This window comes from Vigna angularis, chromosome 3 (assembly GCF_016808095.1).
Source record: "Vigna angularis cultivar LongXiaoDou No.4 chromosome 3, ASM1680809v1, whole genome shotgun sequence".
Taxonomy (NCBI): domain Eukaryota; kingdom Viridiplantae; phylum Streptophyta; class Magnoliopsida; order Fabales; family Fabaceae; genus Vigna; species Vigna angularis.
The window spans coordinates 41,034,255-41,057,665 of NC_068972.1; the positions used below are offsets into that span (position 1 = coordinate 41,034,255).

The following is a 23,411-nucleotide window of genomic DNA, read 5'->3' on the forward strand; positions in this document are numbered from 1 at the left end:
TTAAAAAGTATAAGAATACGATGCATTTTGATGTCCCAATTTCTATGAAAAAGATTACGAAGGTTTTAGTATTAGTTTCTTTGAAAGCTTGTTTTAACTTATACATACATTACACATATTTTCTTTTTTTACTTCTTCTTATTCTTCTACAAATACAAGTAAATAAGTATAATTTTAAAATAAATTTTTGTTTCTACAACGAATATATTTAAAAAGTATTAGTTATCATCAATTAAACTTTTTTAAATACATAATTTTAGTATATATTCAATATGTATTCTAAATAATATAATTGCATTTAAATATTTAATTAAAAAGTAATTTTAAACAAAATCTAAATTTCTTTAGTACTAAAATTATAATAGGATTAAACAAAAATCAAACAGTAGTTCTTTGATTACGGCTATGACTTTGTCACATTTCTGTTCAATTGCACATCTTGATATTTTAGGGGCAGTTTTACTAATAATTTAAAAAATGCCTCCTTGTTTCCAATTATGTTTTCGGTTTCAATATCTAGGCAAGAAATAGGTGCAAACTGTGACATCCGGACACTGACGAGGGCGGGGAGTGACGCCGGTGCAAGAGACATGGTGCAGGGGGCACAGACAAGGAGCGGCTCCTGGCAGCTTCGAGTGGAAGGGGTACATGGACGAATCGAACATACACCGGAATGAGAGGGATCTGAAAACTGTGTAGGTATGGGACTATACAGTTGAAGGATAGCTTAAAGGAATTGATTTGACTACTCATATCACCAAATGCATTTGCTTTTCGGTAGCCTGACTCATAAGAACTCCATGGTTAAGCGTGTTTAACCTGGAACAATTCTGAGATGGGTGACCCTGTGAGTTGTCGGGACGTTACACAAACAACAAAAAATTGCATATACACCAGTTCGAACAAAGAGGATACTGTTACTGAAAAATGAAGTTTTATGCTTAAAAATTCAAACCACGAAAGGAAATTTACATTTTCCTCGTACTTAAATACTAGGTTCTAGGTTCACGAAGTAAATCAAACACTACATGTATAAGAAAAAAAATTACTATAAAAGGTGCAAGAACTAAGCATGAATAAAATCGATGAGCTACCTTCAGCGTTGCGCACTTGACATTAAATTAATTGTACAAAAGATGGTAACATCAGTAATTTTGTTTGTTTTAAACATAAAGAATTATTGATAAAGAAAATAATACTAGAGTTGATCATTTTAATGATAAATTAATGGTTACATTCGCAAAATTTGTTACAGCAAACACTGTCCTAACCTCTTTTATCTAAGCTTTCTTTCTCTTGGCCTCATTTGTTGCATTCACAACTCACCTTGACGACTCTCATCTTCAATATATGCTACAGAAAGCACATTAGCAGCACTACCAGGTACTGTTAGAACCACTCAATTTAGGAAATCATGCTGCCTGATGATTTAGGAAAACTTGTACCTACGATTAGGTATTACGCCTCAACAAACTCAAACTGTCTTAGGATGTGACTTTACATCAAGACATAGTGCTCTCAACATATTCCATTGCTTTCCTCTTCACAGATTCAATACGTTCATCATCACCTTGGGATTTCTCATAATCAAGATACTTTTTGAACAAGAACTGTCAATCAAAACAACAATGTCCCACATGAGTCCGAGATTAAAAAAACGAACCAACATCAGCAAAATTAGTAATATAAATATGTTCACACACCTTCATCTTTTTAGGTGGGAGACTCAGACTAACAGCCCTTTCAAACAGCGCACGAATTATATCTTCGTCTTTATGTTGAATTTCCTGTCAAAATAATATACACAGGGATGTTAGGATCAATAAAATATTGATACAAATAGAAAATGAGATAGATAATAATATACTTGATCGAGATAAACACTCCATAGGTCTGTTCTCTTTGGGTATTCCCGAAGAATTTTTTCAAACAAAGATCGCCCTCGATCTGGAACACCAACTTTGAATTCAAGAATCGCTGTCTGAGAGAAAAATTTAATATGCTTATGTTTGGGAAGGCATAACGAAGCTCGATCGATGAGAGGTTGGATTCCATCCTGGTTTTGCTTCAAAAGACTTTGTACACGCCTCAACCAAACCTATAATTCAACGCAGAATAAGTTCCACATACATTTTTTTGTCTAGACCAAAAGAGTAGTATTTTATACTTAAAAGTTACAATTACTTTGCAAGAATGCTTGAACTTCTTTGCCATTTTATTGAGAAGTTCATCGGCTAAATTATGCTGTTCAGTCCTCTCGTACATTCCCAAGAGTGCTAGATAGACCTTTTTGGGATCATTGTATTGTAGAGCTCTGTGGAATACTTTCATAACGGCCTCCTGTACAGAAACACTTATTAAGGATTCCACATAACATCGGTGAACAAGCAAAAACTGAAATTGCACGTTCTCCTCACCTCTCTAGGGTTGCCATACTTATTTTCCAAATTAAAGTAGGCCTTCCAAATGTTAAGCTTCTCGTTCTCTTCTCGGACATTTATGGTCATCAGAGCTCTTCAAAATTATGGATTATGCGAGTAAAAAACAATGTGAAATCAGATGATTATGGTAGTATGATATTCACATGGATGTATTCTGCCAGGATGAAGGGGAGATATACACTGAATGCAAACAAAAACTTTAAACAAAACCATCACGGGAAACAACACACTACATGAATCACGATATTTCCCCTCTTTTATGATGCATAAAAATACTAGCACGCAATCGATGCATCTAGTCTCAAGTCGCTTTATTTCAAATGACATCATGTGGAAATCATCATTTAGTTCTCATATTTAAAAGAAGCTATTTAATTAAGTGCTGAATGTTTGCACTTCACTATGTAAATAACAAGATTTATAAGTTAGTCTTTTTTTTTCTATGCAGCATCATCAAAGTTAAATGTTTACGTAACTGTTAAAACAGTTGCTGATATAACTGTTCGGTTTAAAAATTTGAGTATTCATAATTTATTTACAAAAACATGTTCTTTTCACTTGTTTACTACATTCAAAGTTTTGCATATGAAATAGTAAACAAAATCACCAAATCCATATGAATATTAAAACCAGAACACAGTGAAAACGGTGTGATTATGTGTGAAAATAGGCTAGCTTATAAGATCACTTGCGTATATAAAAACACTCTTCCTTCGATAGAAGAAGGTTCAATGTCTAATAGCCAAAAATTGACCTAAAAGTAAGCAAGAATAAACAAAAAGAGAACTGTTAAAACCCACTTTTGCCAGTGATCTGCATTAGCATAGGACTATGTTTACGACACCCAAAAGAAGCCCAGGATTAGAAAAATCCAAATGAACTTCAATAATGTTTAAGTTTGAATTTCGTAATCATTTAAAAATCTAAACAAAAAATCATAGTTCTTCAGACATACCTTTCAGCAATTGAGCGGGCTTTCTCCACATCAGCCATAGAAATCATGAAATCCATGTAATTTATCCAGATAAAACTGCTATTGGGAGAGCTTCTAATCAGCTTTTCAAACTCATCGGCTGTTCTAGGTACATCCTCCTCCAGTAATCTCTCCTCGGCTGCCCTTATTTGCTTCTCCCTGTACAATATACTTCCCCCATGTTAGAAATTAAAAACCAAATAAGAAAAAACAAATGAGATAGCATTCTATAAAAAGCAAATGCCAACGAACTAAGCATTGTATCAACCTTTCTTCCTTTGCTTTCCTCTTTTCACGCCTTTTATTCTTTTCGTGTATAATGACTTCTTCATTTCCATGCTCTTTACTGTGACTATTAGCATTATTTACATCAATTTGATCAAAGTCATCGAGAGAAACGTCAAGTGGTGGAATGTCTCCCCTATCTTGAGATCGTGAAAGAATTGGGAATTGATTCATTTCATCGTCAGAACCTATATTTGAGGTTTCCAGCGAACTATGCATAGAAGTTATAGACTTCTTTCCATCTGCTTCAATAAGTTCATCCGATCCTTCCTTGGATGCTATTTGAAGTAAAGTTCCATCCGTCATATATGAATTTTTCATTCCCAAAGAAATTCTGTGTCTTTCCTCATCCACCTGATGATAATTACAAAAAAACAAGTAATCAGTAATTTAGTACTTTAATACACACTGATCAAACAAGAAAGCTAAGCTGACATAGGACAAATAAGAATTCAATACTTCACTCAATTTATAGATAATTAAGATATAAATTAGAGTTTGAATAAGTTATTTATCAACTCTGTTTATGCCTCACCAAATTACAACTATTTTCATTCATTATAAATCATATTCAAGCGACCCGTCCATATTTTCATTGGATCCAATTTTTTCCCATGTGGATATTAGGTTGTCTGTTAGGTCTACCCTTATTATGGTGCAACTTTCTGAATCGTCAATATATTTTATCTGAGTGGAAAGAACAAACATATTACAGATACAACAGGTCTCGTGCAAAGCATTTCCGATTGTAAAATATACACAGAAAATTGCAAACAATCAGTTAACAGCTAGAAGTTGCAGTTTACATTATAACCAACAGGCATATAAACTCCTGGAAAGAACATAGAATCCAGTAGCATATCTAAATCTTTATATATTTAAATTACCTTTAATATTCTTGCATTTACTCTCTCTCCAGCTTTATAGTTTGCTTCGATATTCTCAATCTGGTTATCAGAAATTTCTGATACATGGCATAATCCAACCTAGGTAATTGAAGAAGCATAATCAAGTGAGCTCACAGAACTATGATCATAATTTTAAATACAATCACAACGAAGAATACAATTTTCTTGATGAAGCTGTACACATTTGAGACATCGAAGTTAATAAAAGAATAATAACATCAGATTAATATGAATAACACTAAACTATGCATACACTTATAAAATACTAAAAGCATGGACTAGAAATGGCAGCCGAGGTTGTAGAAATACCATGTTTGTGTTGTCAATTACTATGAACAAACCAAATGACTCAACCCGCTTAATCCTGCCAGATATAATATCTCCGACATGAAATTTACTAAAATCAACAATCTCGGATTTGGAAGTATTGGTAACTGTGGATGTCCTCAGTGTAACTTCAACACGTTTTGAAAGAGGCTCCACAGATATAACCCTGCAATTTTCGTTCTCAGTACATTCCTTCAGAAATTATCATTTTAAGCAGTGAACAGACTATAGATTGAGTACTTACCTGCCAGATACAAGTTTTCCCACTGGAAATTCTTTCTCGGGTTCTTTAACATATTCATGCGATAAATTGGATAGAAGAATTTTGGCATCAACCTTTCGTGAGAGCATAATGAAGCAACCCTTTGGTGTGACATTCTTAATATAACCCTAACCAAAACAAAACAAATAAATCAAAAAGAAAACAATATATTGAGGAAAATATACATAACAAAAATTATATTCCACCAATTTATCCATGCCTAGTTTGAAAGCAAAAACCATAAACCCTAAAACAAACAATCTCAACTAATTTGCATTTCATAAACCAAACAAAGCATAAAATTTTTCCATTACAAATGAAGGGAGTAAATAACAATGTTTCATTCATTATTCTGAAGAGAATTACAAAAGAGGAATCGTAGAAAACAAAAGAAATGTTCCCAGAAGTCCTCCTGACGAAAAATACAAAAATAAAATAAAATTGATGTGTGATATAATATAGTGACTCTACAAATTTAAAAAATACAAAGAAATTAAGAGAGATGAATGGAAATATGTGAGATATAATACAGTGGGGTTCACTAATTTCAAAATTATTTCTCCACAGACATCCCTAAAACAAACAATCTTTACTCATTCCCATCTATACAATACTGCAAACAAAAAATAAGAATTTACCTTTACAAATGAAGTAGAGAAAAGTATTTACCTTTATTTTTCTAAAGAGAATTATATAGAAGAGGAATGGTAGGAAAAAAAAAGGTGCACAGAAGTCCTACTAATAAAATACAAAGAAAACTAAAATTTAAGAGCAAAATGCTTGAGGAAAAAGTTAAAAGAATAGCAAGGTTGCGGCATTTATCTCTAAAAGGTACCTACAACCCTTCAAACCCCCTTAAGTAAAAACAATGCACAAATTGATATCACTTCAAATGATTCCAAAACCATAACCTGCCTCGTAAATGATGAATGCTGACTTATTGGCAACTAATCTCCAGCAAATGAGATGGTAAGCAAAAACTCAACGTTAAATAAGCTAGCATGAAACCTACATACATAATAATTATAAGAAAAGAGACAAAAGAAAATGCACTATACCTTTACAATCATATCAAGGTGTAGATCCTCAATCTTCTCTATACATTTGCCATTGGCATCCCTGAAAAATCAGCAACTGATAATATAACGGGATGAAATATCAGGTCTAACAGATTCAACTATATTATTATTACTATAATAATTATATAACGTTTTGAAATTACTTGGGCACCAACCTGTGCTTTGAACAGGAGTAAACAAATGCACATAAACCCAAACAAACCAAATCTATTGCAGAAAAAAAATTGGCAATAAAAATTGCACTAAAAATTGACATGTGTCCATATCTAGAAAGATTTAGTAATTTATTAATTAATGGAATACGCACCAAAAAAAGCGCAATCAATGTAATCCTTAGAAAATGCATTAATTAGATGTTTCAACTCAAATAAGTCACAAAAAAATCCATTTTTGAATACTACATCTGAGTAATGGGTTCAAGCCCTGACATAACAGTAAAAATGTGTCGTGGTGATAGGTTGCCTGAGTACTTAAATTGGAAAAAAGCCTCTTCGCATAAGCAAGGGTAAGGCTGCGTAAAATAACTCAGCCCCACTTAATTAAGCAGTGAGCTTCAAGTTAATGGCAACTGCATATATTAGATCGATAGAAATAATCGGTCTGGTCTAAGACTAATAAAAATTCATCACAAAGTATCAGTAGTATTACTTACACAACGCTCTCAAGATCTGCAGAATCCTGGGAAAGCTTCACACTGGAAGATCGCAATGACAAGTCAAAATGAGTGGTACCCTTTACAGTGTGAGTAATTTCAAGAACTACGCATTTGACAAACTGCCCTTCATGATATCCAGACAGTGGATCATCCACCCACGTGTCTGCAATTTCGGTAAAATGTACTTTTCCATATGTACGAGGACTAATTTGGACAAGCAATCCACCAACACCTGGAAGTATTTTACTAACCCTTCCAGCCAAAATATCTCCTTCATGAACATATGCTGTTAAATCCTTGTCCATAATATTAATTTGTGGCTCTTCATTTGTTCTACAAGGAAGAGTTGAGAAGGGGTGTAAAACCAACCGCAGTAGCTTCTTCTCTGTGTTGAAACTTAGAACGTGACCAGAAACATGTTGCCCAACAAGGTATCTATTCTGGAAATCCTCTAGCTCACTGGGTTCAGTAGCACTATCAAGAATATATATCTGAGCCCCCACGTTTCGCGATATTGTTAACCAGACCCATTCACTTTCTACTTTGCTCACATAACCAGCCACACATTGCCCAATTATAAACTCAAGATTTCCAGATACATCATCTATGTCACTGGAACCTGAATTGAAGTTGAGAATAAATAGCAGAAAGATTACAATAATTTTAACAATGAAAGGGCAAACAGTTAAAATAAATTTAACAAATAGATAGATACCGACAACATAGAATTAAAAGTATAAATGGAAACCAAAATACAGTTCAATTATGGGTGGGGATGAAAATATATATGTCCTTGCTTCCAATAAAAATGTGACGAATAACAATATCAATATTTAATGGCAAGAGCATATAAGGTTATAAAATAAGGATAATAAGTAAAAATAAAATTATTTCTCAATAATAATGGAACGCTCGGATATAGTCCCATGCTCCACTGAGGTCAGTCCAAACATGACTACAGTTTGTGAAACAAATTATAGGTTTTAAAGGTAACTGGTTCTCCAGCACATGTTTCACAAATTGCCCAGGATTTCTATCGTTCACATCTTTGTTAGCGAGTGGTACACTAACCTGTAACCATTTCAGGTCTGACAGAAAGCTCCCACTGTGAGCCCTTCCTGTTGCCATCTGTTTCATTAGGTTTTGCAACAATCCTTGCAGTCACTGTCTGACCGATTTTGTAGCTAGAGAATGGATTTTTCAAATCATTACCATTATGTACCTGCCAAAGGTAGGCACTGAACAATTGAGAAAAATAGTAAAAATGAAATAGCACATCAGCAATAGGGCAAGTCTCACCATTGCAATATTAAGGTTACTGCTATCTAAACATGGTCACAAATTTACAGCTACAAAAAAAGCAAAACTACGGGCGCTTACATCTGATGAACTGAGCCCCAGATAGTGCTACAAGCTGTATCAATATATACAACTAAAAATGCTGAATTTAAATCTACACCAGAAACGCAAAAATGGTTACCTCTGTTATGTGAATCCTTCCATGTAGACCAAATCCAAACTTCACTTTCAGTTCAAGCATTTTTATATCAGTAATCTAGAAAACAATGTCATAAAAAAGAAAATTCATGATTGTCAGAAAAACAAAAAGTAGCAGTAGTATTCAGATATAATAAAAGAGTAAAGGAGAAATAGTAGAAAATATTCAGTCTACAAGAGTTGGAAAATGTTAGCAAGCTCCAGCATGGTACACTTTTACTTGTAACAAAAGAAATAATAGCTAATGTGTTAGGAATCTAGGTAAGAATCCTAACTTTCTAATTCACTCGCACACCTCAGTAAAACTCACAACAAGAAATGGTAACGAATTGAACTGTATTCACATCAAAGAATCAAGAATACAACTAGGAAAATCTAGGAGCTTAACCTCCTTCACCAGGTCTGAACCGGTCTACAAACTCAAAGGTAAAAACTGTCTATTTGTAACTACAAAAGAGGTCCTTTTTATAGACCTTTTCCCGCCCCCTTAACTGCTCAACAGTTAAGTACTCATCTTTATTTCTCTACTATCTTTCTCCTTTCATAAACCCTCCAGGTCCTAACATAATGTTAATCACATTCAAAAATCAGCAAAACAAAACATAATATTGAAGCCTATGGCAGTCCATGCATAAGCTTCCGTGTAGAATGCAGAGAAAACCTTCAAATAAATACCTAAATTTTAAAAACAAACTGATAAATCCACATACCTCTGCCTCAACCAGAGTTCCCACTTTATAGCTAGACTTCTTAGATCTTTTAGAACTGGTGGTCTCATTGACCTCACTTAGAAGTAAAAGCAACCTTCCCAATGTTTCAGGGCTCGGAAGTGCCATAACAGTTGCAATAACACTGACCAAGTAAAACATGTAATGCCATGTGTTATGGGTAAACTAGGAAAATAATTCTCATGTTTAAATTGAACTTATTTTACAATAAGTAAAAAAGTGTACAAGTATATTTATGACACGAGCTCATGAGACATCTATTACACATAAATATTTGGACTGAATCAAATACAAATAGAATTAGACATGATTAAGGAGTAGAAATTAAGTATTAGTAGTAATTGCTCAACACAGGAATCCAAGAATACAAGAGTAAGGACAAGATTTACCCATGTCCATATTTTATGCAGAAAAAGAAAAGGTCTAAATCAATCCTTGCAAAGAATACAAGATGGAAACTTATGTGCAAGACAAGCTGTTAGATAAGTCACCTTCATAGCAGTCATCCTAACAAGGCTTACTTGTAACCTCATTGGAGTGACTTTGATTACAACCTTGAGAATGGCGATTTAGTACCACATTGACTAGGACTATGGCAAAACGAAGGTTATAAAGCTTAGACATTTCTCACTTTACAAGACAGCTCAGCTTTGTAGAGTTAAAATAGGTCTAAAAACCCAAATTCTAAGACAAACAAACAGAGCTTAAAGGAGCCTTTCGTTGTATCTCAGAAAAAGAACACGCAACCAGAAACTTGTTTAGGAAGGGCTAAAACTCTACAACATACTGAAAGAGCAATTTAGGAATCACAGAGGTGGCACTGGCCTGGCTCATAATATTCATAACCCAGCGCATGGCTCTAAGGACATTGGTACCGACTTTACCATAAAAAGTGAAAAGCTGAATTGATATTTTTAATCAGAAAATTCTGTGCTCACCTCTGCCCATTTTGGTATTGTTTATGAGGAAACCTTTGTGTGTTATAGTCCGATATAGATGCATATCCTATCACATAATCATTTTCTGGAATTGATACAACCTGCTTTGCAGAGAATTAATTCAGTAAAATACATTAATATGCATGAACAAGTTTTATCAGAAAATAGCCAATGGTGAAGAATAATAACACCAATACTTGCCATGTAATTTTCTTTCACAATTTCCACAACTGCCTTCACAGTCTGATGCAATACCAACTCCTTGGATGCCTCCCTTCTACGTTTCTGGAATTGAGTTATTTCATTGATTTTGTAAAAGTAAAGAAATAATATTGGCAAAACGTATCAAGAAAATCGTTGCTCTTCTCAAGACAATTGAATGCTGATTATGGAACCTTCTCAAAACAAAACTATTTCTCCTTTCATTTAAAAAGGGGATGCATATTGGAGAGAAGAAATAGTGTAACTAGATATTTTCATTTTTCAAATAGGAAGTATATAAAAATGTTTCTGTAGCATGACAATGTATAACTTATAACAAAAAATTCAATCAGGTCTTTCTCTGCGCTGTGGAACAAAAATGTGAATATGTGCGTGAAGACAGGAAATGGGTGAGGGGATGCTTACCTTCTTGTTAGTACGACTTATGGAACTTTCTTTAGAACTATTAAAGAACTCTGGTTTTAGAGTTAAATCAACAAGCCGTTCTGCCTTAGCAACATCAACAACCAATGCTTCCACTTCGGAGCCACTCTCCAAAATAGTTCCAGCCACTAAGTAATCATACAGTGAAAAGTGGAACTTGCAATTGAGTAAGAATCACCAAAACATATTAGTTAGAAACTAAATTATAAGTTGAAAGGCCAAAACATACACTGATAATTGGTAATAAAACCAAAAACGTCACTATACTTTTCAAAGCTTAGAACAAGTCCAACATCTGTAACATCCTTAACTCTCCCTTTTGCAACCACACCAATGTTAAATCCTTCAAGCCACTTCAAATCAGATGCACCAGAGCCCAAATTCTGCAACTTGGCAATCTAATTCAAAGAACCACACAAGATTAGAAGCAATTGAAAAGGGAGAGGACGTGCAAAGAAATGAATATGGTAAGAAATATATAGCATTACACTGTTTGCTATGACAAGTCCAAAAACAATTCATAGCCTGAACCTTTTTCATGAATTCATCAGGAATTTGCTAAAATTCAAGGGTGATTTTCAGACCAGTCAAAGTGGTCAGACCACTTACCTACCCATGAATCAATAATAATGTCAACTCATTTCCGTTAAATTTTTAGTATTTTGTATTTTCCAAAATTTAATCAAAAGAGGAGGTGCAAATCAAAATTTGCAGCTATGGTTTTTTATAAGGACTAGCTACATATAGCACCCAAAAAAATGCCACGAGAAGAAAGCAAAATTGTAAAAGTGCTCTAAAACTTCATCCTGATATAGTTGCATAACAAAGTGAACACCTCTATATTATTATCTAATCAAAATAAAATAACCACCTAAATATACAAAAACATACGGAGGTACAACAGAAATCTACTAAACTAAAAAAAAAGAAAAAAAACATGTACTAAATTTCAAAAGAACAATCCAGACCAAAAGTAAGTCAACAAGGCCTAACATGTTTACTGAGCACTGAAAACAGCATAAGATATACAATCTAACATGTAGAATTAAATCTAACATGTAGGGACATACATATATTGTCGTAGGGTAGTTCAATTTTCAAGCCAAAAAATTAAACATAATTGGGTTAGATATTACCTTTTATATTTAGCAACCCAACCCAACCATTACAGCATTGGTTGGGTTGAGTAATTAAAAATAATAGTAAAAGTAAATAATTACAATCTAGCAACAGTACCTAACACACATAAATAGTAATTGTCAACATATTGCATAATCTAAACAGCAATCATAAAATAAACGCCATAAATTTGTTTAACAACTTTGTAATGAAGTCTCTAAGTAAGAAGGCAAACACAATTTAATTGTAATAACATGGATGATATGTAACGTTTAAGAACAGTACTCATAAAACAGAATAAAACTGTTTTTTGTATAGTAGAAACGCATCTATATGTAGTTGAGCTGTATTCATTGGTTTTGAAACCCATGAACTTGGTTCTGAACCCAATTCTAATTGGATGCGCTATAAGAAACCAACTGAATCCCATGACCCGACCCAACTTACAAAAATGTTGGGGTGGGAAGGAATTTATAAGGTTTAAGTGCACCCAATTAAGGAATTTATGGGTTTAGGGTTTAATGACAATTGTTCATACCTTTTCATCCATGAGAAAATAGTCCTGAATAAATGATGCATCAGTTGAAGAACATTCTGTCTGCTTTAGAGATAGCGTTACTCTACCAGTTTCACTACTAACCTGATGTTTAAAAAAAACTACACTGTTTTAGACAGCACTAAGCTTTCTTAAAAATCAAATTTACAACTTTCAATATACTAACATTGGATATGTTGCTGCGAACTGATTGCCCAATGTAATAGGCTTCCAAAATATTGGTTTTCTGGTCATCAGCAGCCTATACAAAACCAATAGAATGAGGTCCCAATTATCATGTGCCAAAGATATAGTGAGGTGTGTAAAAGTGAAAGAAAGGATAGGCCTGAGATACCTTATTTCTTGGAGCAAAGCCAGTTAAATGACCAAGGAAACGAACAAAGCAGCCAGACTCAATTAAGTTACATACATAGCCCTGCACCATACACAATTTAAGTCAATGACATGAAAGAAACTAAAACATGTAACATTAAAAAATGTGACTTTGAAAAAAGTGCTAGAAGCAATTCATATATGTTTAACGAGGTTGAGAATACAACTGATCATAAACAAGGGCTACTGCCTGTCACAGACAAGGCATAATAAAACAGCTTTCTAAAAGCTATACAATATAATCATCACCAAAGACTTCTCCTCAAGTTGGAGCAAATAAATTGTATGTACCAAGCATGGAACATATAAACTGAACTTGAGGTCCTCTAATGATTCAGTCAAAGTATTTGTAAGTTGATTACTGGAATTGATAAATTCAGTACTAATCTGTACCAATAACAACTTCTTTCAAATAAAGTGACGATCATTCTCAATATATGTTTAGTACTTTCATAAAACACTAGGTTAGAAACGGTTGTCTGTTTATCACAATATAACTTCATCTTGAAGAAGATGTTTAATCCACGTAAATTCACCGCTCTGCTACCAAGTTGAACGTTACAGATTCAGAAACAGTGTTCCTACACTCCACTGATGTGTGTGTAAATATAAAGGCTACTACTGCCTATAACATACTAAGCATAACAAAAACAGCTTTATTAAAGCTATACAGCAAAAGATAATCATTATTCGATAGACATCATCACTTACATTCACAACAGAGTTAGGCTGAATCTGATTGATATCTGAAGGAATCTGCTGAGCATGTTTAATAAGAGAGCTTTTGGCAGACAGAATCAAATTGTTTCCCTTAACATCTACATTGATTAAAATCAAACATTAAATTACTAATTGTAGGTTTATAATGAAAGTTTTCAACTTGATAAATGACACGGAAAGGCAAAATACAGAACAATAAGAGTACATCCCATTCATATCTAAGGAAAAACATTAAAAATTATGTTGAGTTTCTGTTCCACACGACCCAAAGGCAATAAAATGATGAATCATTTTGATGTCACGATGTAAAATTGACCTCCTATTTCTCTGATACTTTAGGCAAAGTACAATTATAAACAAAAACATCATAGTTTTAATTATAGTAGTAAACTAAAAGGCAGAATCAACAATTCCTGCTTAATAGTTCTGTACAGGCATCAACTTTGTCGTGACATGGGATACTACATAGAATGCCCTCAATATCTTAAGTGTACCTAGGACCAGCAGTTGATCAAAATTATATCCGGGTTTCAATAGTTTGTTCATCAGAATAGCTTGCCCTGCAGAAAAAAAGCTACAATTAGCAATTATATTAAGAGTAAGCAGAAAATGCAAAAGCCTTTACGTAACAAGGGAATTTTTACCATGATGATCTGCCAAGTGCTCTGTGGATATTGTACCCCTTGAGAAACCACTTGCATTGACATAAACAATTATATTAGTGGATGTAATTCTGTCAACAACTCCTGAAACAAGGCTGCCCAAGGTAACTACATCATCTTCCGACACCCTGTCATTATTCACATTGGATTAGCATATGTTGTCCCAGAATGTGCCTGCCTATACCTTTTAAAAACTTCACTAAAGTAAGTCAGCAGATGCTTCTCATAAAACATAAAAGTCAAACTACTATTCTTTTATATTTGGAAGTATATGATCCCCTAAAAAAAGCAGTCTGATGATCAATTACACATTCAAAAATTTAGTAGACATTTCCAGAAGCAGGAACTCAACAAGCATAAAGTGGAAAAATGCAAACCTTGTGGGTTTTATTATGAAACTAAGGTTGATCCTCTGTGAAGCAGGAATTGAACTTACTACCCGGCATTTGACAACTTGTCCAACATTGTACACAGTACCTGGATCAGCACCTGGCTCTAATCCAAGTTCAAATCTGCTCTTACATCAAATCAAAACAATGAATATATTACATAATTAACTCTTTTTGAGAGAAAAACACCAATACCACATGACGATGGGAATTTATTAAAAAATATAGTCATTAGTTTCCAAGAAGCCAAAACATAATCCTAGGAAAGCAATACACAACCAAAAATACAGGCCTGAAATTAGAAACTAGTTCAAATTTAAAAATGGGACAAATAAGACAGGACCAAAGTCGCAGATAACCCTTCCATTCACAAGAGAATATGAAAGGCATGATCAGTTGATAAGATCAAAGTCGTTAAAGGCAACTGACAGAAACAAAAAAACAATGAATTGGCAAGTACATATATTTCGGGAAGCTCCAACAGAGTCAAAGGAATACCCTTCTTGGCAATATGATTGGGTACTGTGTGCACAAGTTCTAAACTTACGACCATTATTTATAACTAACATTAAAACTTCTTACGTTTTAAGAAAATTATACATGTAAATAGAAGTAAAAGTCAACTAAACAAACAAAATTGAGAATTCGCCAATACTGTTTCAAATAGGAGACATCAAACAATCAATAAAATTAAAGAACAGGTAGGGAGTTTATTATTCAAAATTCAAAGTTCAATGAAGTGAAAAGAATGGAGGCTAGATGGCATTGGATATACTGCTCAAGATGAGTGAGTCTCACAAAGTTAATATAAGTTTAGGAAACTACATCCAGATAGGTATTATTATTATTACTACTACTTTTAAGAATGAAGAAATTAGTCAAAGACTAGAAGGTGAAATAATGAACATGGAATTTCAAAAACAAAGGTCACGCGATTTAAGCAACAATCAAAGTATAACTGACTGTGATTATGATACAAGTATACAGACAAATTTGAGACTTGCCTAGGAGCATATCCATGCACCCCATTGTAAAACCGTACAAAGCATCCATGAACTTCAATTTTTGTTATCCATCCATGGGTTATCAAACCATCAGTTGCATCAGTATATGAGCTAATAATCCCATGTTTCGATTTCACCTGTAAAAATATCATATATTTTATTCAAAACTGAATGGAGAACCGGTCATTTTGGTTGGAGTGGGGAGATATTAATAAATGCTCAAAAATCTCTTCTCCATTGAGAAGAGTGCATCAACAAACAAGCATATTGATAGATGTGAACAGAAAAAGGAAGCTTTTTGTGTCACTTCTTCAAACCCCCTATCCCACCCCCTTTGGGTTTGAAGAAGTGGGTGGGGTAGAGTGTGTTTGAAGACATAAAGGCTGTTATCAACAAACAAATACTGCTCCACAAACTTTATGATCTAAAGACTGTTATAATAGGAAAAACAGAAGCTAAAGTTTATGGACATGCATTATCACTATAAAAAAATTATTATACTGCCATTTAGATTGAATAAACAGGAGAAGAGTTCACATGTAGAAACATACAAGGGTTTTCTTGTGTGTAACCGTCACTCTCTTCGACTTGCAACCGAGCACTCGGAAAACCAATTCAGCTCCCACCTGTAACATAATTCAAGCAAAAACTTCAGCCACATAATGTCAAATCTGTCCCACCACACAGATGCAACAAAACAAATCTACATTATATTGTCAACAGAAACAAAAGATGACAATACTAAAAATTAAGTAAAAGCATGCACAGCAAGAATACAACCTTAAATTTTTTTCCAGGCTTTGAAATTTCCAATTCAGACATATGTCGAAGCGGACAAAGAGCCTTCACACCACCTGGAATTTGCACTATAGCACCAAAGCTATCAACTGAAAGTATCTTAGCCTTCACCACCATGCCTGGCTTGACATCAGAATGAGTAAACACTTCCTCTTCCAAAGCACTAGCCTGCATGATACAAAAACATTAAGATGATTAACGTGGAATACCAACATAAAAGGTACCATTCAATTACAAATGCTAAACATCTTTTGCAAATTAAATGTTGTACGATGACAACCTTCAAAACTCCTGTTGCCATTCCTTCCAAATATCTTAACCCAAGAATTCGAACTCGAACATGATTTCCTTCCTTGAACTTCTTCTCGAGTTTTTGGATCTCCCCTTCCGCAATATCTGATATCTGTCAACAATAATTTCAAAAATCTTTTTACATTTTTCCTTGGTCAGGTAAGGCTTATTGTTATTGTAATGTAGTCTAACATTCATATTTCATTCTGTAAAATTCTACATCATTAAAACTTATGCAGACAGTACTTACATTGACAAAAACAGGAGTTGGCTCCGGAATTGATGGAACTTCAAGCAATAGTCCAGATCCTTTATCCACCCTTACAACCTTTGAGTTGTCATATATATCTCCAATTTTAACATGCTGCACAATAATGTAGTTCATTAGTCTACAAAATGGAACAATGATTACCAACATCAAACACTAGGAAAGAGAGAAAAAGGAGAGATACTACTATGCAGAAATAATTTGTTTTTCTATTAACATAAATCTAAAATAGTGAAGCACCTTACACAAAAAACAAAGAAATAAAGCTTCACATCGACTTCAACCCCAGAAACAACGTTGGCAAAGTAATTTATATTAGCGACAATCCTACTTCTATTACAATGTAGGTACTATAACAATAACAAATGAAAACCACTTATAATCTAGTGGAATTCCCCAATTTATAAGATTATTAAAATCACTACATCAGTAAGATTCAACCATTTTTAAAATGGATAGTTTTTCCATGTAAATTTCCCAGCATTCCTTCTGGCTTCGCCAGACATAACAGAAAGTGTAGAGAGAATTCACGGCTATGCAACACATGCATATACAATGATGCAACCAAATTCATTTATTGATAGGAAAAAACATTATTATAGTAGAGACCTGTTGAAGTCATCTTCCCTCTTATTATAGAGATGATTTTAGGATTCTTTCAAATGCATTTCCATTTATTGCCTAAGATTCCTATAAATAATATTAAAATTTTACAACGTTCTCAATTTTTTTCCAGACGTGTATTCAAGTTAATCCAAACATGTTCCAATCAGTATATTAATTGTGGAAGCAACAAAAGAAGAAATATATCATTTAACAACATTGAAGAGCAAAAAGCAGTTGGAAAGAAAAGAAAAAACAGTTAAAGAATTCATTCCATGGAATGAAGTATCCCATCAACAATATATAAGCTAAAAAACTTACAGAAGGAGGGGCTCTGTTCTGAACAAGATGTGGATTCAGCGTCAAACCAACAGATCTACTTGATGGATCAATGAATAATATTCGAGAAACAACCTAAATTACATACAATGCACTTAGAAATAGAAAAGTAACTTTGAAAAGTAGTAATATGATTGGCAGAACAAAAGACAACTGAAAAACATATCAACCATATATCAAACCCAATGCAAACATCCATCAAGGCAAATGAGTATGAAGCCAAGAGAAAACAAATGAACATGACAATGCATTATGAAGTTATAAGTGTAATCCGAAATCCAATTATATCAAAGAACAAGGGAGTTGAGTAGAAACAAAAACATGAAATTCTTTTGATAGAAAAAATAAAAGCCTTAACACAACTTGTGAAATGCACATATATCCACTTGTACTATTGTATGTAAGAACAGTTACAAAAAATACACTTGAACTTTAAAGCCGTATACAGTTAAGAACAGTTGAAGAAGAGTAGAAGGCAAGGCTAAAGAGTTTTCATCTGTAAGCAGTTTCTAATGGACTGCTTGTACTATAATAGGCCAATGCTACCTATTAGCATAAAGCCAAACAAGGCAGCAAAAAGCTTTTTCCATTTGAAAATTAGATCAAATAACACATGGGCATACATGCATGAAAAACCTTGCACTAAATAACTCAGTAAATATAGAAAAGGAGCTTGCAACAAAAGTATTCCACTGTGATAGGAAACTACATGAATGCTACAAGATAAAAAATAAAAAAATAAAAATTGGAGAAGGGCAACTCGTATATGTTGCATGTAAAAATAAAAATTAAAAAGTACCTTCTGAGATTGAATGTATTTCTCCTTCCAGTTTGTTCCAGGATAAATATTTTGCAAATGAAACAGATCAACCTGCATGAAAAGATTCTTAATATTAATATTGTGAGGGCAATGGAGGTGTCAAGAGGATCAATTAACAGTGTGATTGAAGGATTGCAAATACATCAATTATCAATTAAAGGATACACTTACAGTTCCAGTGAAGTATGTGAGAAACGATAACATAACACCATTCTCAAGGATTGACTTCACACGGGCATTTATCATCATTCCTGGAACTAGAAGATCAATTGATAAACCTCTGAGATCTTTTGTCTGAATAAAATGCATAAAGAAAGTAACCATTCAGATAGGAAAGTGAGAACCATTAAAAATAGGTACCAAAATGACAAAAGAATGAACACAGAAAGCATACCACACTTTTGGACATTGTATCAGGATCAGAACTCAGGTAAACAACTTTACGAACTTTATCAATGCTCCTAACCAAACCCTGCAGAAGTTTTCCAATTTTTACTTCACCGCCCCAGCCTTCTGCATGAGGAAAGAAAAGCACAAATTGAACTCGGTTCAATCATGCCAAACAAGAATATAAATAAAACCCACAGCAGTTGATTTTATTTTACCAGTAGAGCTGTCTTTTGGTAGGAATCCCATGAAAGAAGACACACCAAAATGAAGAATGTAACCATGATCTTCAATGCTTTTCACATATGCAGCAAGGACCTGATTTACGTAGTGTGCAAAAAAAATCAAAAGTTCCATCTATCATATTCCTAATCCCTATTACTCTCAAACCACAACAGGCTATATAATATGAAAGGCATTGCAATCATCACATCACGGTGGACCAAAATAAAGTAATAAAAGGTAAAAAATAAGAACTAATTTTCTTTTACCTTGTTATAATGCAAGAATCAGATTTAAATCAACAGAAAAAGGTCTAACATAGTATACTTCTAATTTATTATTTATTAAATGTAGCAAATCCTCGGTATAAATTATTTAAAATAACTGTTTTCAAATAGAAATATTGATCAAGTTAGCAATCTAATTTATAAGAAATTCCATTGAGTTCAATTCCTATATATTTTTTATGGAAAGTTGCTCTGTCAGAAGCAACAAGTAATACCGTAAGGAATGTAACACAATAAGCTACAAATATCCAATCTACAAAATATAAATCATCTACAATAAGTAGACAAATGCAAGGTGAATTAAACCACATAAAAGTCCATGTGCTACCATCCAGAGTAGCAGATAAAGAAATAAACAAGCCTAATTTAATTATAGTATACTAGAAAACATACTGACTCCAATATATCACAATAATCTCAGGTTAAGGTCGGCATAGGACTGCATAAAATGTTGTTGAAATTACCATTCCAAATGAAGATTTGGTAAATAGGACCCATGTATGTCATAATTGACAATATCTTAAAAATCAAAGGAGGAAACTAAATTCTAGTCTAGATGAATCGTATAAAAAAGCTACACATAATTTCATGATAAAATAGTGGCATACCATGCCTTCCTGAACAACATCCAAGTTGTAGTTCTTGTGCACCAATGAAAGACGCAAAGAAAGCCAAATTTTCCTTCTTCCTTTTTCTTTGTTTTCATCATCCAATCTCAGTACAACACAAGAAACCAGTTGCCCAACATAAAAAACACCAGAAAGGAAAATTTCCCCAACCTGATGCAAGCAAGAAAGAACAACAAAATTAAAATATAATTAGAAAACTTACGATGAGGAGTGAAGATATGTGTGAGAAGAAGAGCAAGAACAATCAGAAGTTAACAAAAAGCTTATTGCACACCTCAATCTTGTCATCAAAAATAGGATCCACTGCATCTGATGCGTGTACCAAACCACGTAAACCGCCTGGTAAGCTAACTACAAGATCCTTCTCATTTACTTCAGCAACAACTCCCCAAAGCTTCATTCCAGGAGTTATATTCTGCCATACATGCGAGAACAAAATTTAGAGCACAGCACGCACAAAAAATAAAAAGGAATCCAACCGGTATGATCTCGATAAGCAAATAATAAAATGTAATAATCAGAGACTAAATGCATGTTATACCACTAGTTTGGTCATCCCGATTGGAAAATCTTGAAAAAAAAAATAACAGTTAATTGAATGAACCAAAAAATTCAAATTAAACTTTCAACTACCAACTAAAAAAGCTAAAAGTTCTACGCATTTAATGTAATTGTACGTATTAAGCCCATACATGGCAGGCCACCATAGCTATTCTTTACATGCAATTACAAATATAAACAATATGCAAAAACAAGAAGCACAGCACAACTTGTAAAACAAACTCGTTTCTAAAAGTTATATTCGTTGGATAGACAATTTGCCTCTTCCATCCTACCAAACACTGCATGGTACCTTGAGAGTAACTTTATGCACGCGCTTTGGCAACTTTCCGGTGATACCCCCACCAGAAAGCGAGCCCCAATCATCTACAGCCTCATTACTCTTACTCAAAGCCTTTCTTCCCTTATTCTTCTTCGTCTTTCTCGTGTGATTCTCGCCACCAAATTTATCATAATCACTCCTTGGATTAAAAAAAACTTCTCCACCTACATGAAACACATTCAATCCAAACCAAATTCAAACAAGAAAATATAAAACTCAGTAGAAAATTTTGGAATACGGAGAGTGACTAGGTGCAACCTCGAGGGAAATCGGGAACCTCGTCTTCTAGCTGCAAAGGTAGTGTTTCCGACTTAGTGGCGGCGACGTCGTCGTTTTGCTTCCTCTCCTTCCGTTTAAATTTTTTCTTTGAGGCGTTATCTATTTTCGGTTTGTCTCCTGACACCTTCGTGTTCTTCGTTCTCTTAGAATGCGGTGCCATGTCGAAACGTTTCTTTGCAGAGACGAAGAAACAGGGTTTAGAAGGAAGGGTTTTAGGGTGGGAAGTGGTAAGAAAAACAAGAAGAAACACATTGGGCTTAAATAAAAAGGGACAAAAATGTATAGAAAATAAAATTCCTATATGCACCCCTTACCTTAATAGTAAACGCCCCTTTAATAAGTTAACTCTTCTCCCTCAACTACAGCTAATCAAAAGCTCTTCGACCTAACTTTGTTTTTCCAATAAAGAACACTTATATAGATATAAATAATTAGTATATCTGTAAAATAATTAAGTAAAAAATTGCCTAGCAATATTTTTTATTACTTATAGTAGAATTATTTATGGAAAATAGTTAATTTTTTTAAAGATTAAAAATCTAGATTGTTAAAATACAAATAAATATTGCAGAAGTTAATAATTTAAATAAATTATAAATATTATATAACTTTCATCGTAAATAATATCAATTTTTATAATTAAGTGCATGTTTTTACTTGCAATGTTACTATCACTGAATCCTAAAATAATTTTTTTTTAACGATGAAAGTTATAATGTAATTATATTTAATCATGTTACATTTTCCTTCAGCTTTTTTCTTGATCTTTTCCATCACTCGTGTAATCTCTACCGAAGTAGGAAACTCTTGAATACGCAATCCCTTCACTAGCAGCTTGATATCTTCTCTTAAACCATTTTCAAATTTTCTGCACTGTCACTCCTCATCTATAGTTAACGTATAAAACCAGAGTAAGTGCTTAAACCGATCAACATATTCTGCCACTGTCATACTTCCCTGCACCAGTTGGAGAAATTCAATCTCCTTATCAAACCTTACACTGTCCAGAAAATATTCAGTGTAAAACTTATTCTTAAATAATTCCCAAGTAATTGGAGCCTCATTCCCTTCCAAAATCATTCTCATGCTGCTCCACCAGTGGTCGGCTTCCCCGGTTAGTAAGTACTCAATATAGGCTAACTTATTCTCATCTGGACATCTTTTGACATTATAAATTCTATCCATGTCTCTGAACTAGTGATCAGCTTCGTCTGGGCTACACTTTCCATTGAACCTAGCTGGATGGTGTTTAAGGAAGCTTTTCAAGCTCCACTCTTGAACCGAAACAGCTGAAGAAGATGATGAAGGACCCACAGTAGCCCTTCCACTAGTCATTACTTCCATCAACTGCCTCTGAGTGCTCTCAGCTGACACTCTTGCATTCTCATCCGACACTCTTGCAGCTTCCAAATTCTGCAAGGCTATCGTGTTTTGCTGCACTAATGCAACATTTTGTTGTTGCATCGCCTGAAGCACAACCTCTAACATTCTGGTTGATTCAGACGGCTCAGGCTGAGGGAGAGGAGGAGGAGGCCTAGGTGTCATCTTCTGTTCAGAGAGAGAGAGAGAAAAGATCATCAATCCAACTCGAAGAAAAGGGGGCAACCAACTTAGACATGATTAAGATTACATAAGCATAAACAAGGAACACACATACCCTACAGGAATTCCTAAAGAAAGAAACTGCTTTGATACCATAAATGTAACGTTCCAGATTATATAGAATTATATAATATAGTAGTCCATATTTTAATATAATAGAACATTTAGAAAAAGATTTGCAGATAAAGTCTTAAGGTTACAATCATCCCAAAATGTCTATAATTTAAAACTTTAAACACAGCCGAGTATTTAAAAATACACAAATGTCTATGAATCCTAACTAGGCTAAGTAGCGACGTCATCTTCCTCTAAGGTCTGCTCCAGAGGCACCTCACCTACCTCTGCTCACATTCAAATGGATGATCATTGCAAAAAGGACACACCATACACAAACAGACACAAACAAGCAGAAGGGTGAGCTAGATTTACAAAAATCATGTTAT

At 33.9% G+C, this 23,411-nt stretch overlaps 1 protein-coding gene across 2 annotated transcripts; it reads right to left on the bottom strand.

Moving 5' to 3' along the window:
- Nucleotides 1-1,091: 1,091 nt before the first annotated feature.
- Nucleotides 1,092-21,602, bottom strand: LOC108322739 (rRNA biogenesis protein RRP5). 2 transcript variants are annotated; one of them, XM_017554954.2, is made up of 40 exons: nt 21,346-21,602; nt 21,058-21,251; nt 20,479-20,619; nt 20,184-20,354; nt 19,285-19,384; nt 19,074-19,192; nt 18,851-18,973; nt 18,659-18,730; nt 17,842-17,934; nt 16,900-17,013; nt 16,639-16,761; nt 16,341-16,526; nt 16,112-16,186; nt 15,561-15,697; nt 14,545-14,679; nt 14,150-14,295; nt 14,000-14,065; nt 13,497-13,603; nt 12,748-12,828; nt 12,580-12,654; nt 12,396-12,497; nt 10,968-11,136; nt 10,721-10,866; nt 10,295-10,378; nt 10,094-10,194; nt 9,138-9,279; nt 8,411-8,485; nt 8,002-8,152; nt 6,928-7,549; nt 6,255-6,315; nt 5,179-5,324; nt 4,917-5,100; nt 4,587-4,685; nt 3,683-4,053; nt 3,397-3,573; nt 2,418-2,514; nt 2,185-2,340; nt 1,868-2,098; nt 1,704-1,787; nt 1,092-1,610 (listed from the first exon to the last, which is right to left on the bottom strand). In XM_017554954.2, the coding sequence occupies exons 1-40, from the start codon at nt 21,524-21,526 to the stop codon at nt 1,503-1,505; spliced, it is 5,745 nt and encodes a 1,914-aa protein (XP_017410443.1). In that variant the 5' UTR covers nt 21,527-21,602; the 3' UTR covers nt 1,092-1,502. The 2 variants fall into 2 exon arrangements, with proteins under 2 accessions (XP_017410443.1, XP_052730387.1); XM_052874427.1 differs by lacking the exons at nt 19,285-19,384; nt 20,184-20,354; nt 20,479-20,619; nt 21,058-21,251; nt 21,346-21,602 and having other exon boundaries at nt 18,851-18,936; nt 19,074-19,193.
- Between the last annotated feature and the right edge of the window lie 1,809 nt (nt 21,603-23,411).

What these genes read in the sequence shown, in the direction of transcription:
- LOC108322739 (XM_017554954.2), bottom strand. Translation starts at nt 21,526, where the DNA reads ATGGCACCGCATTCTAAGAGAACGAAGAACACGAAGGTGTCAGGAGAC. An exon ending in GAAGGATTCACATAACAGAG is followed by an intron (nt 8,153 to 8,410) that starts GTAACCATTTTT and finishes TACCTTTGGCAG; the next exon opens with GTACATAATGGTAATGATTT. An exon ending in TCCCACCTAAAAAGATGAAG is followed by an intron (nt 1,611 to 1,703) that starts GTGTGTGAACAT and finishes TTTGATTGACAG; the next exon opens with TTCTTGTTCAAAAAGTATCT.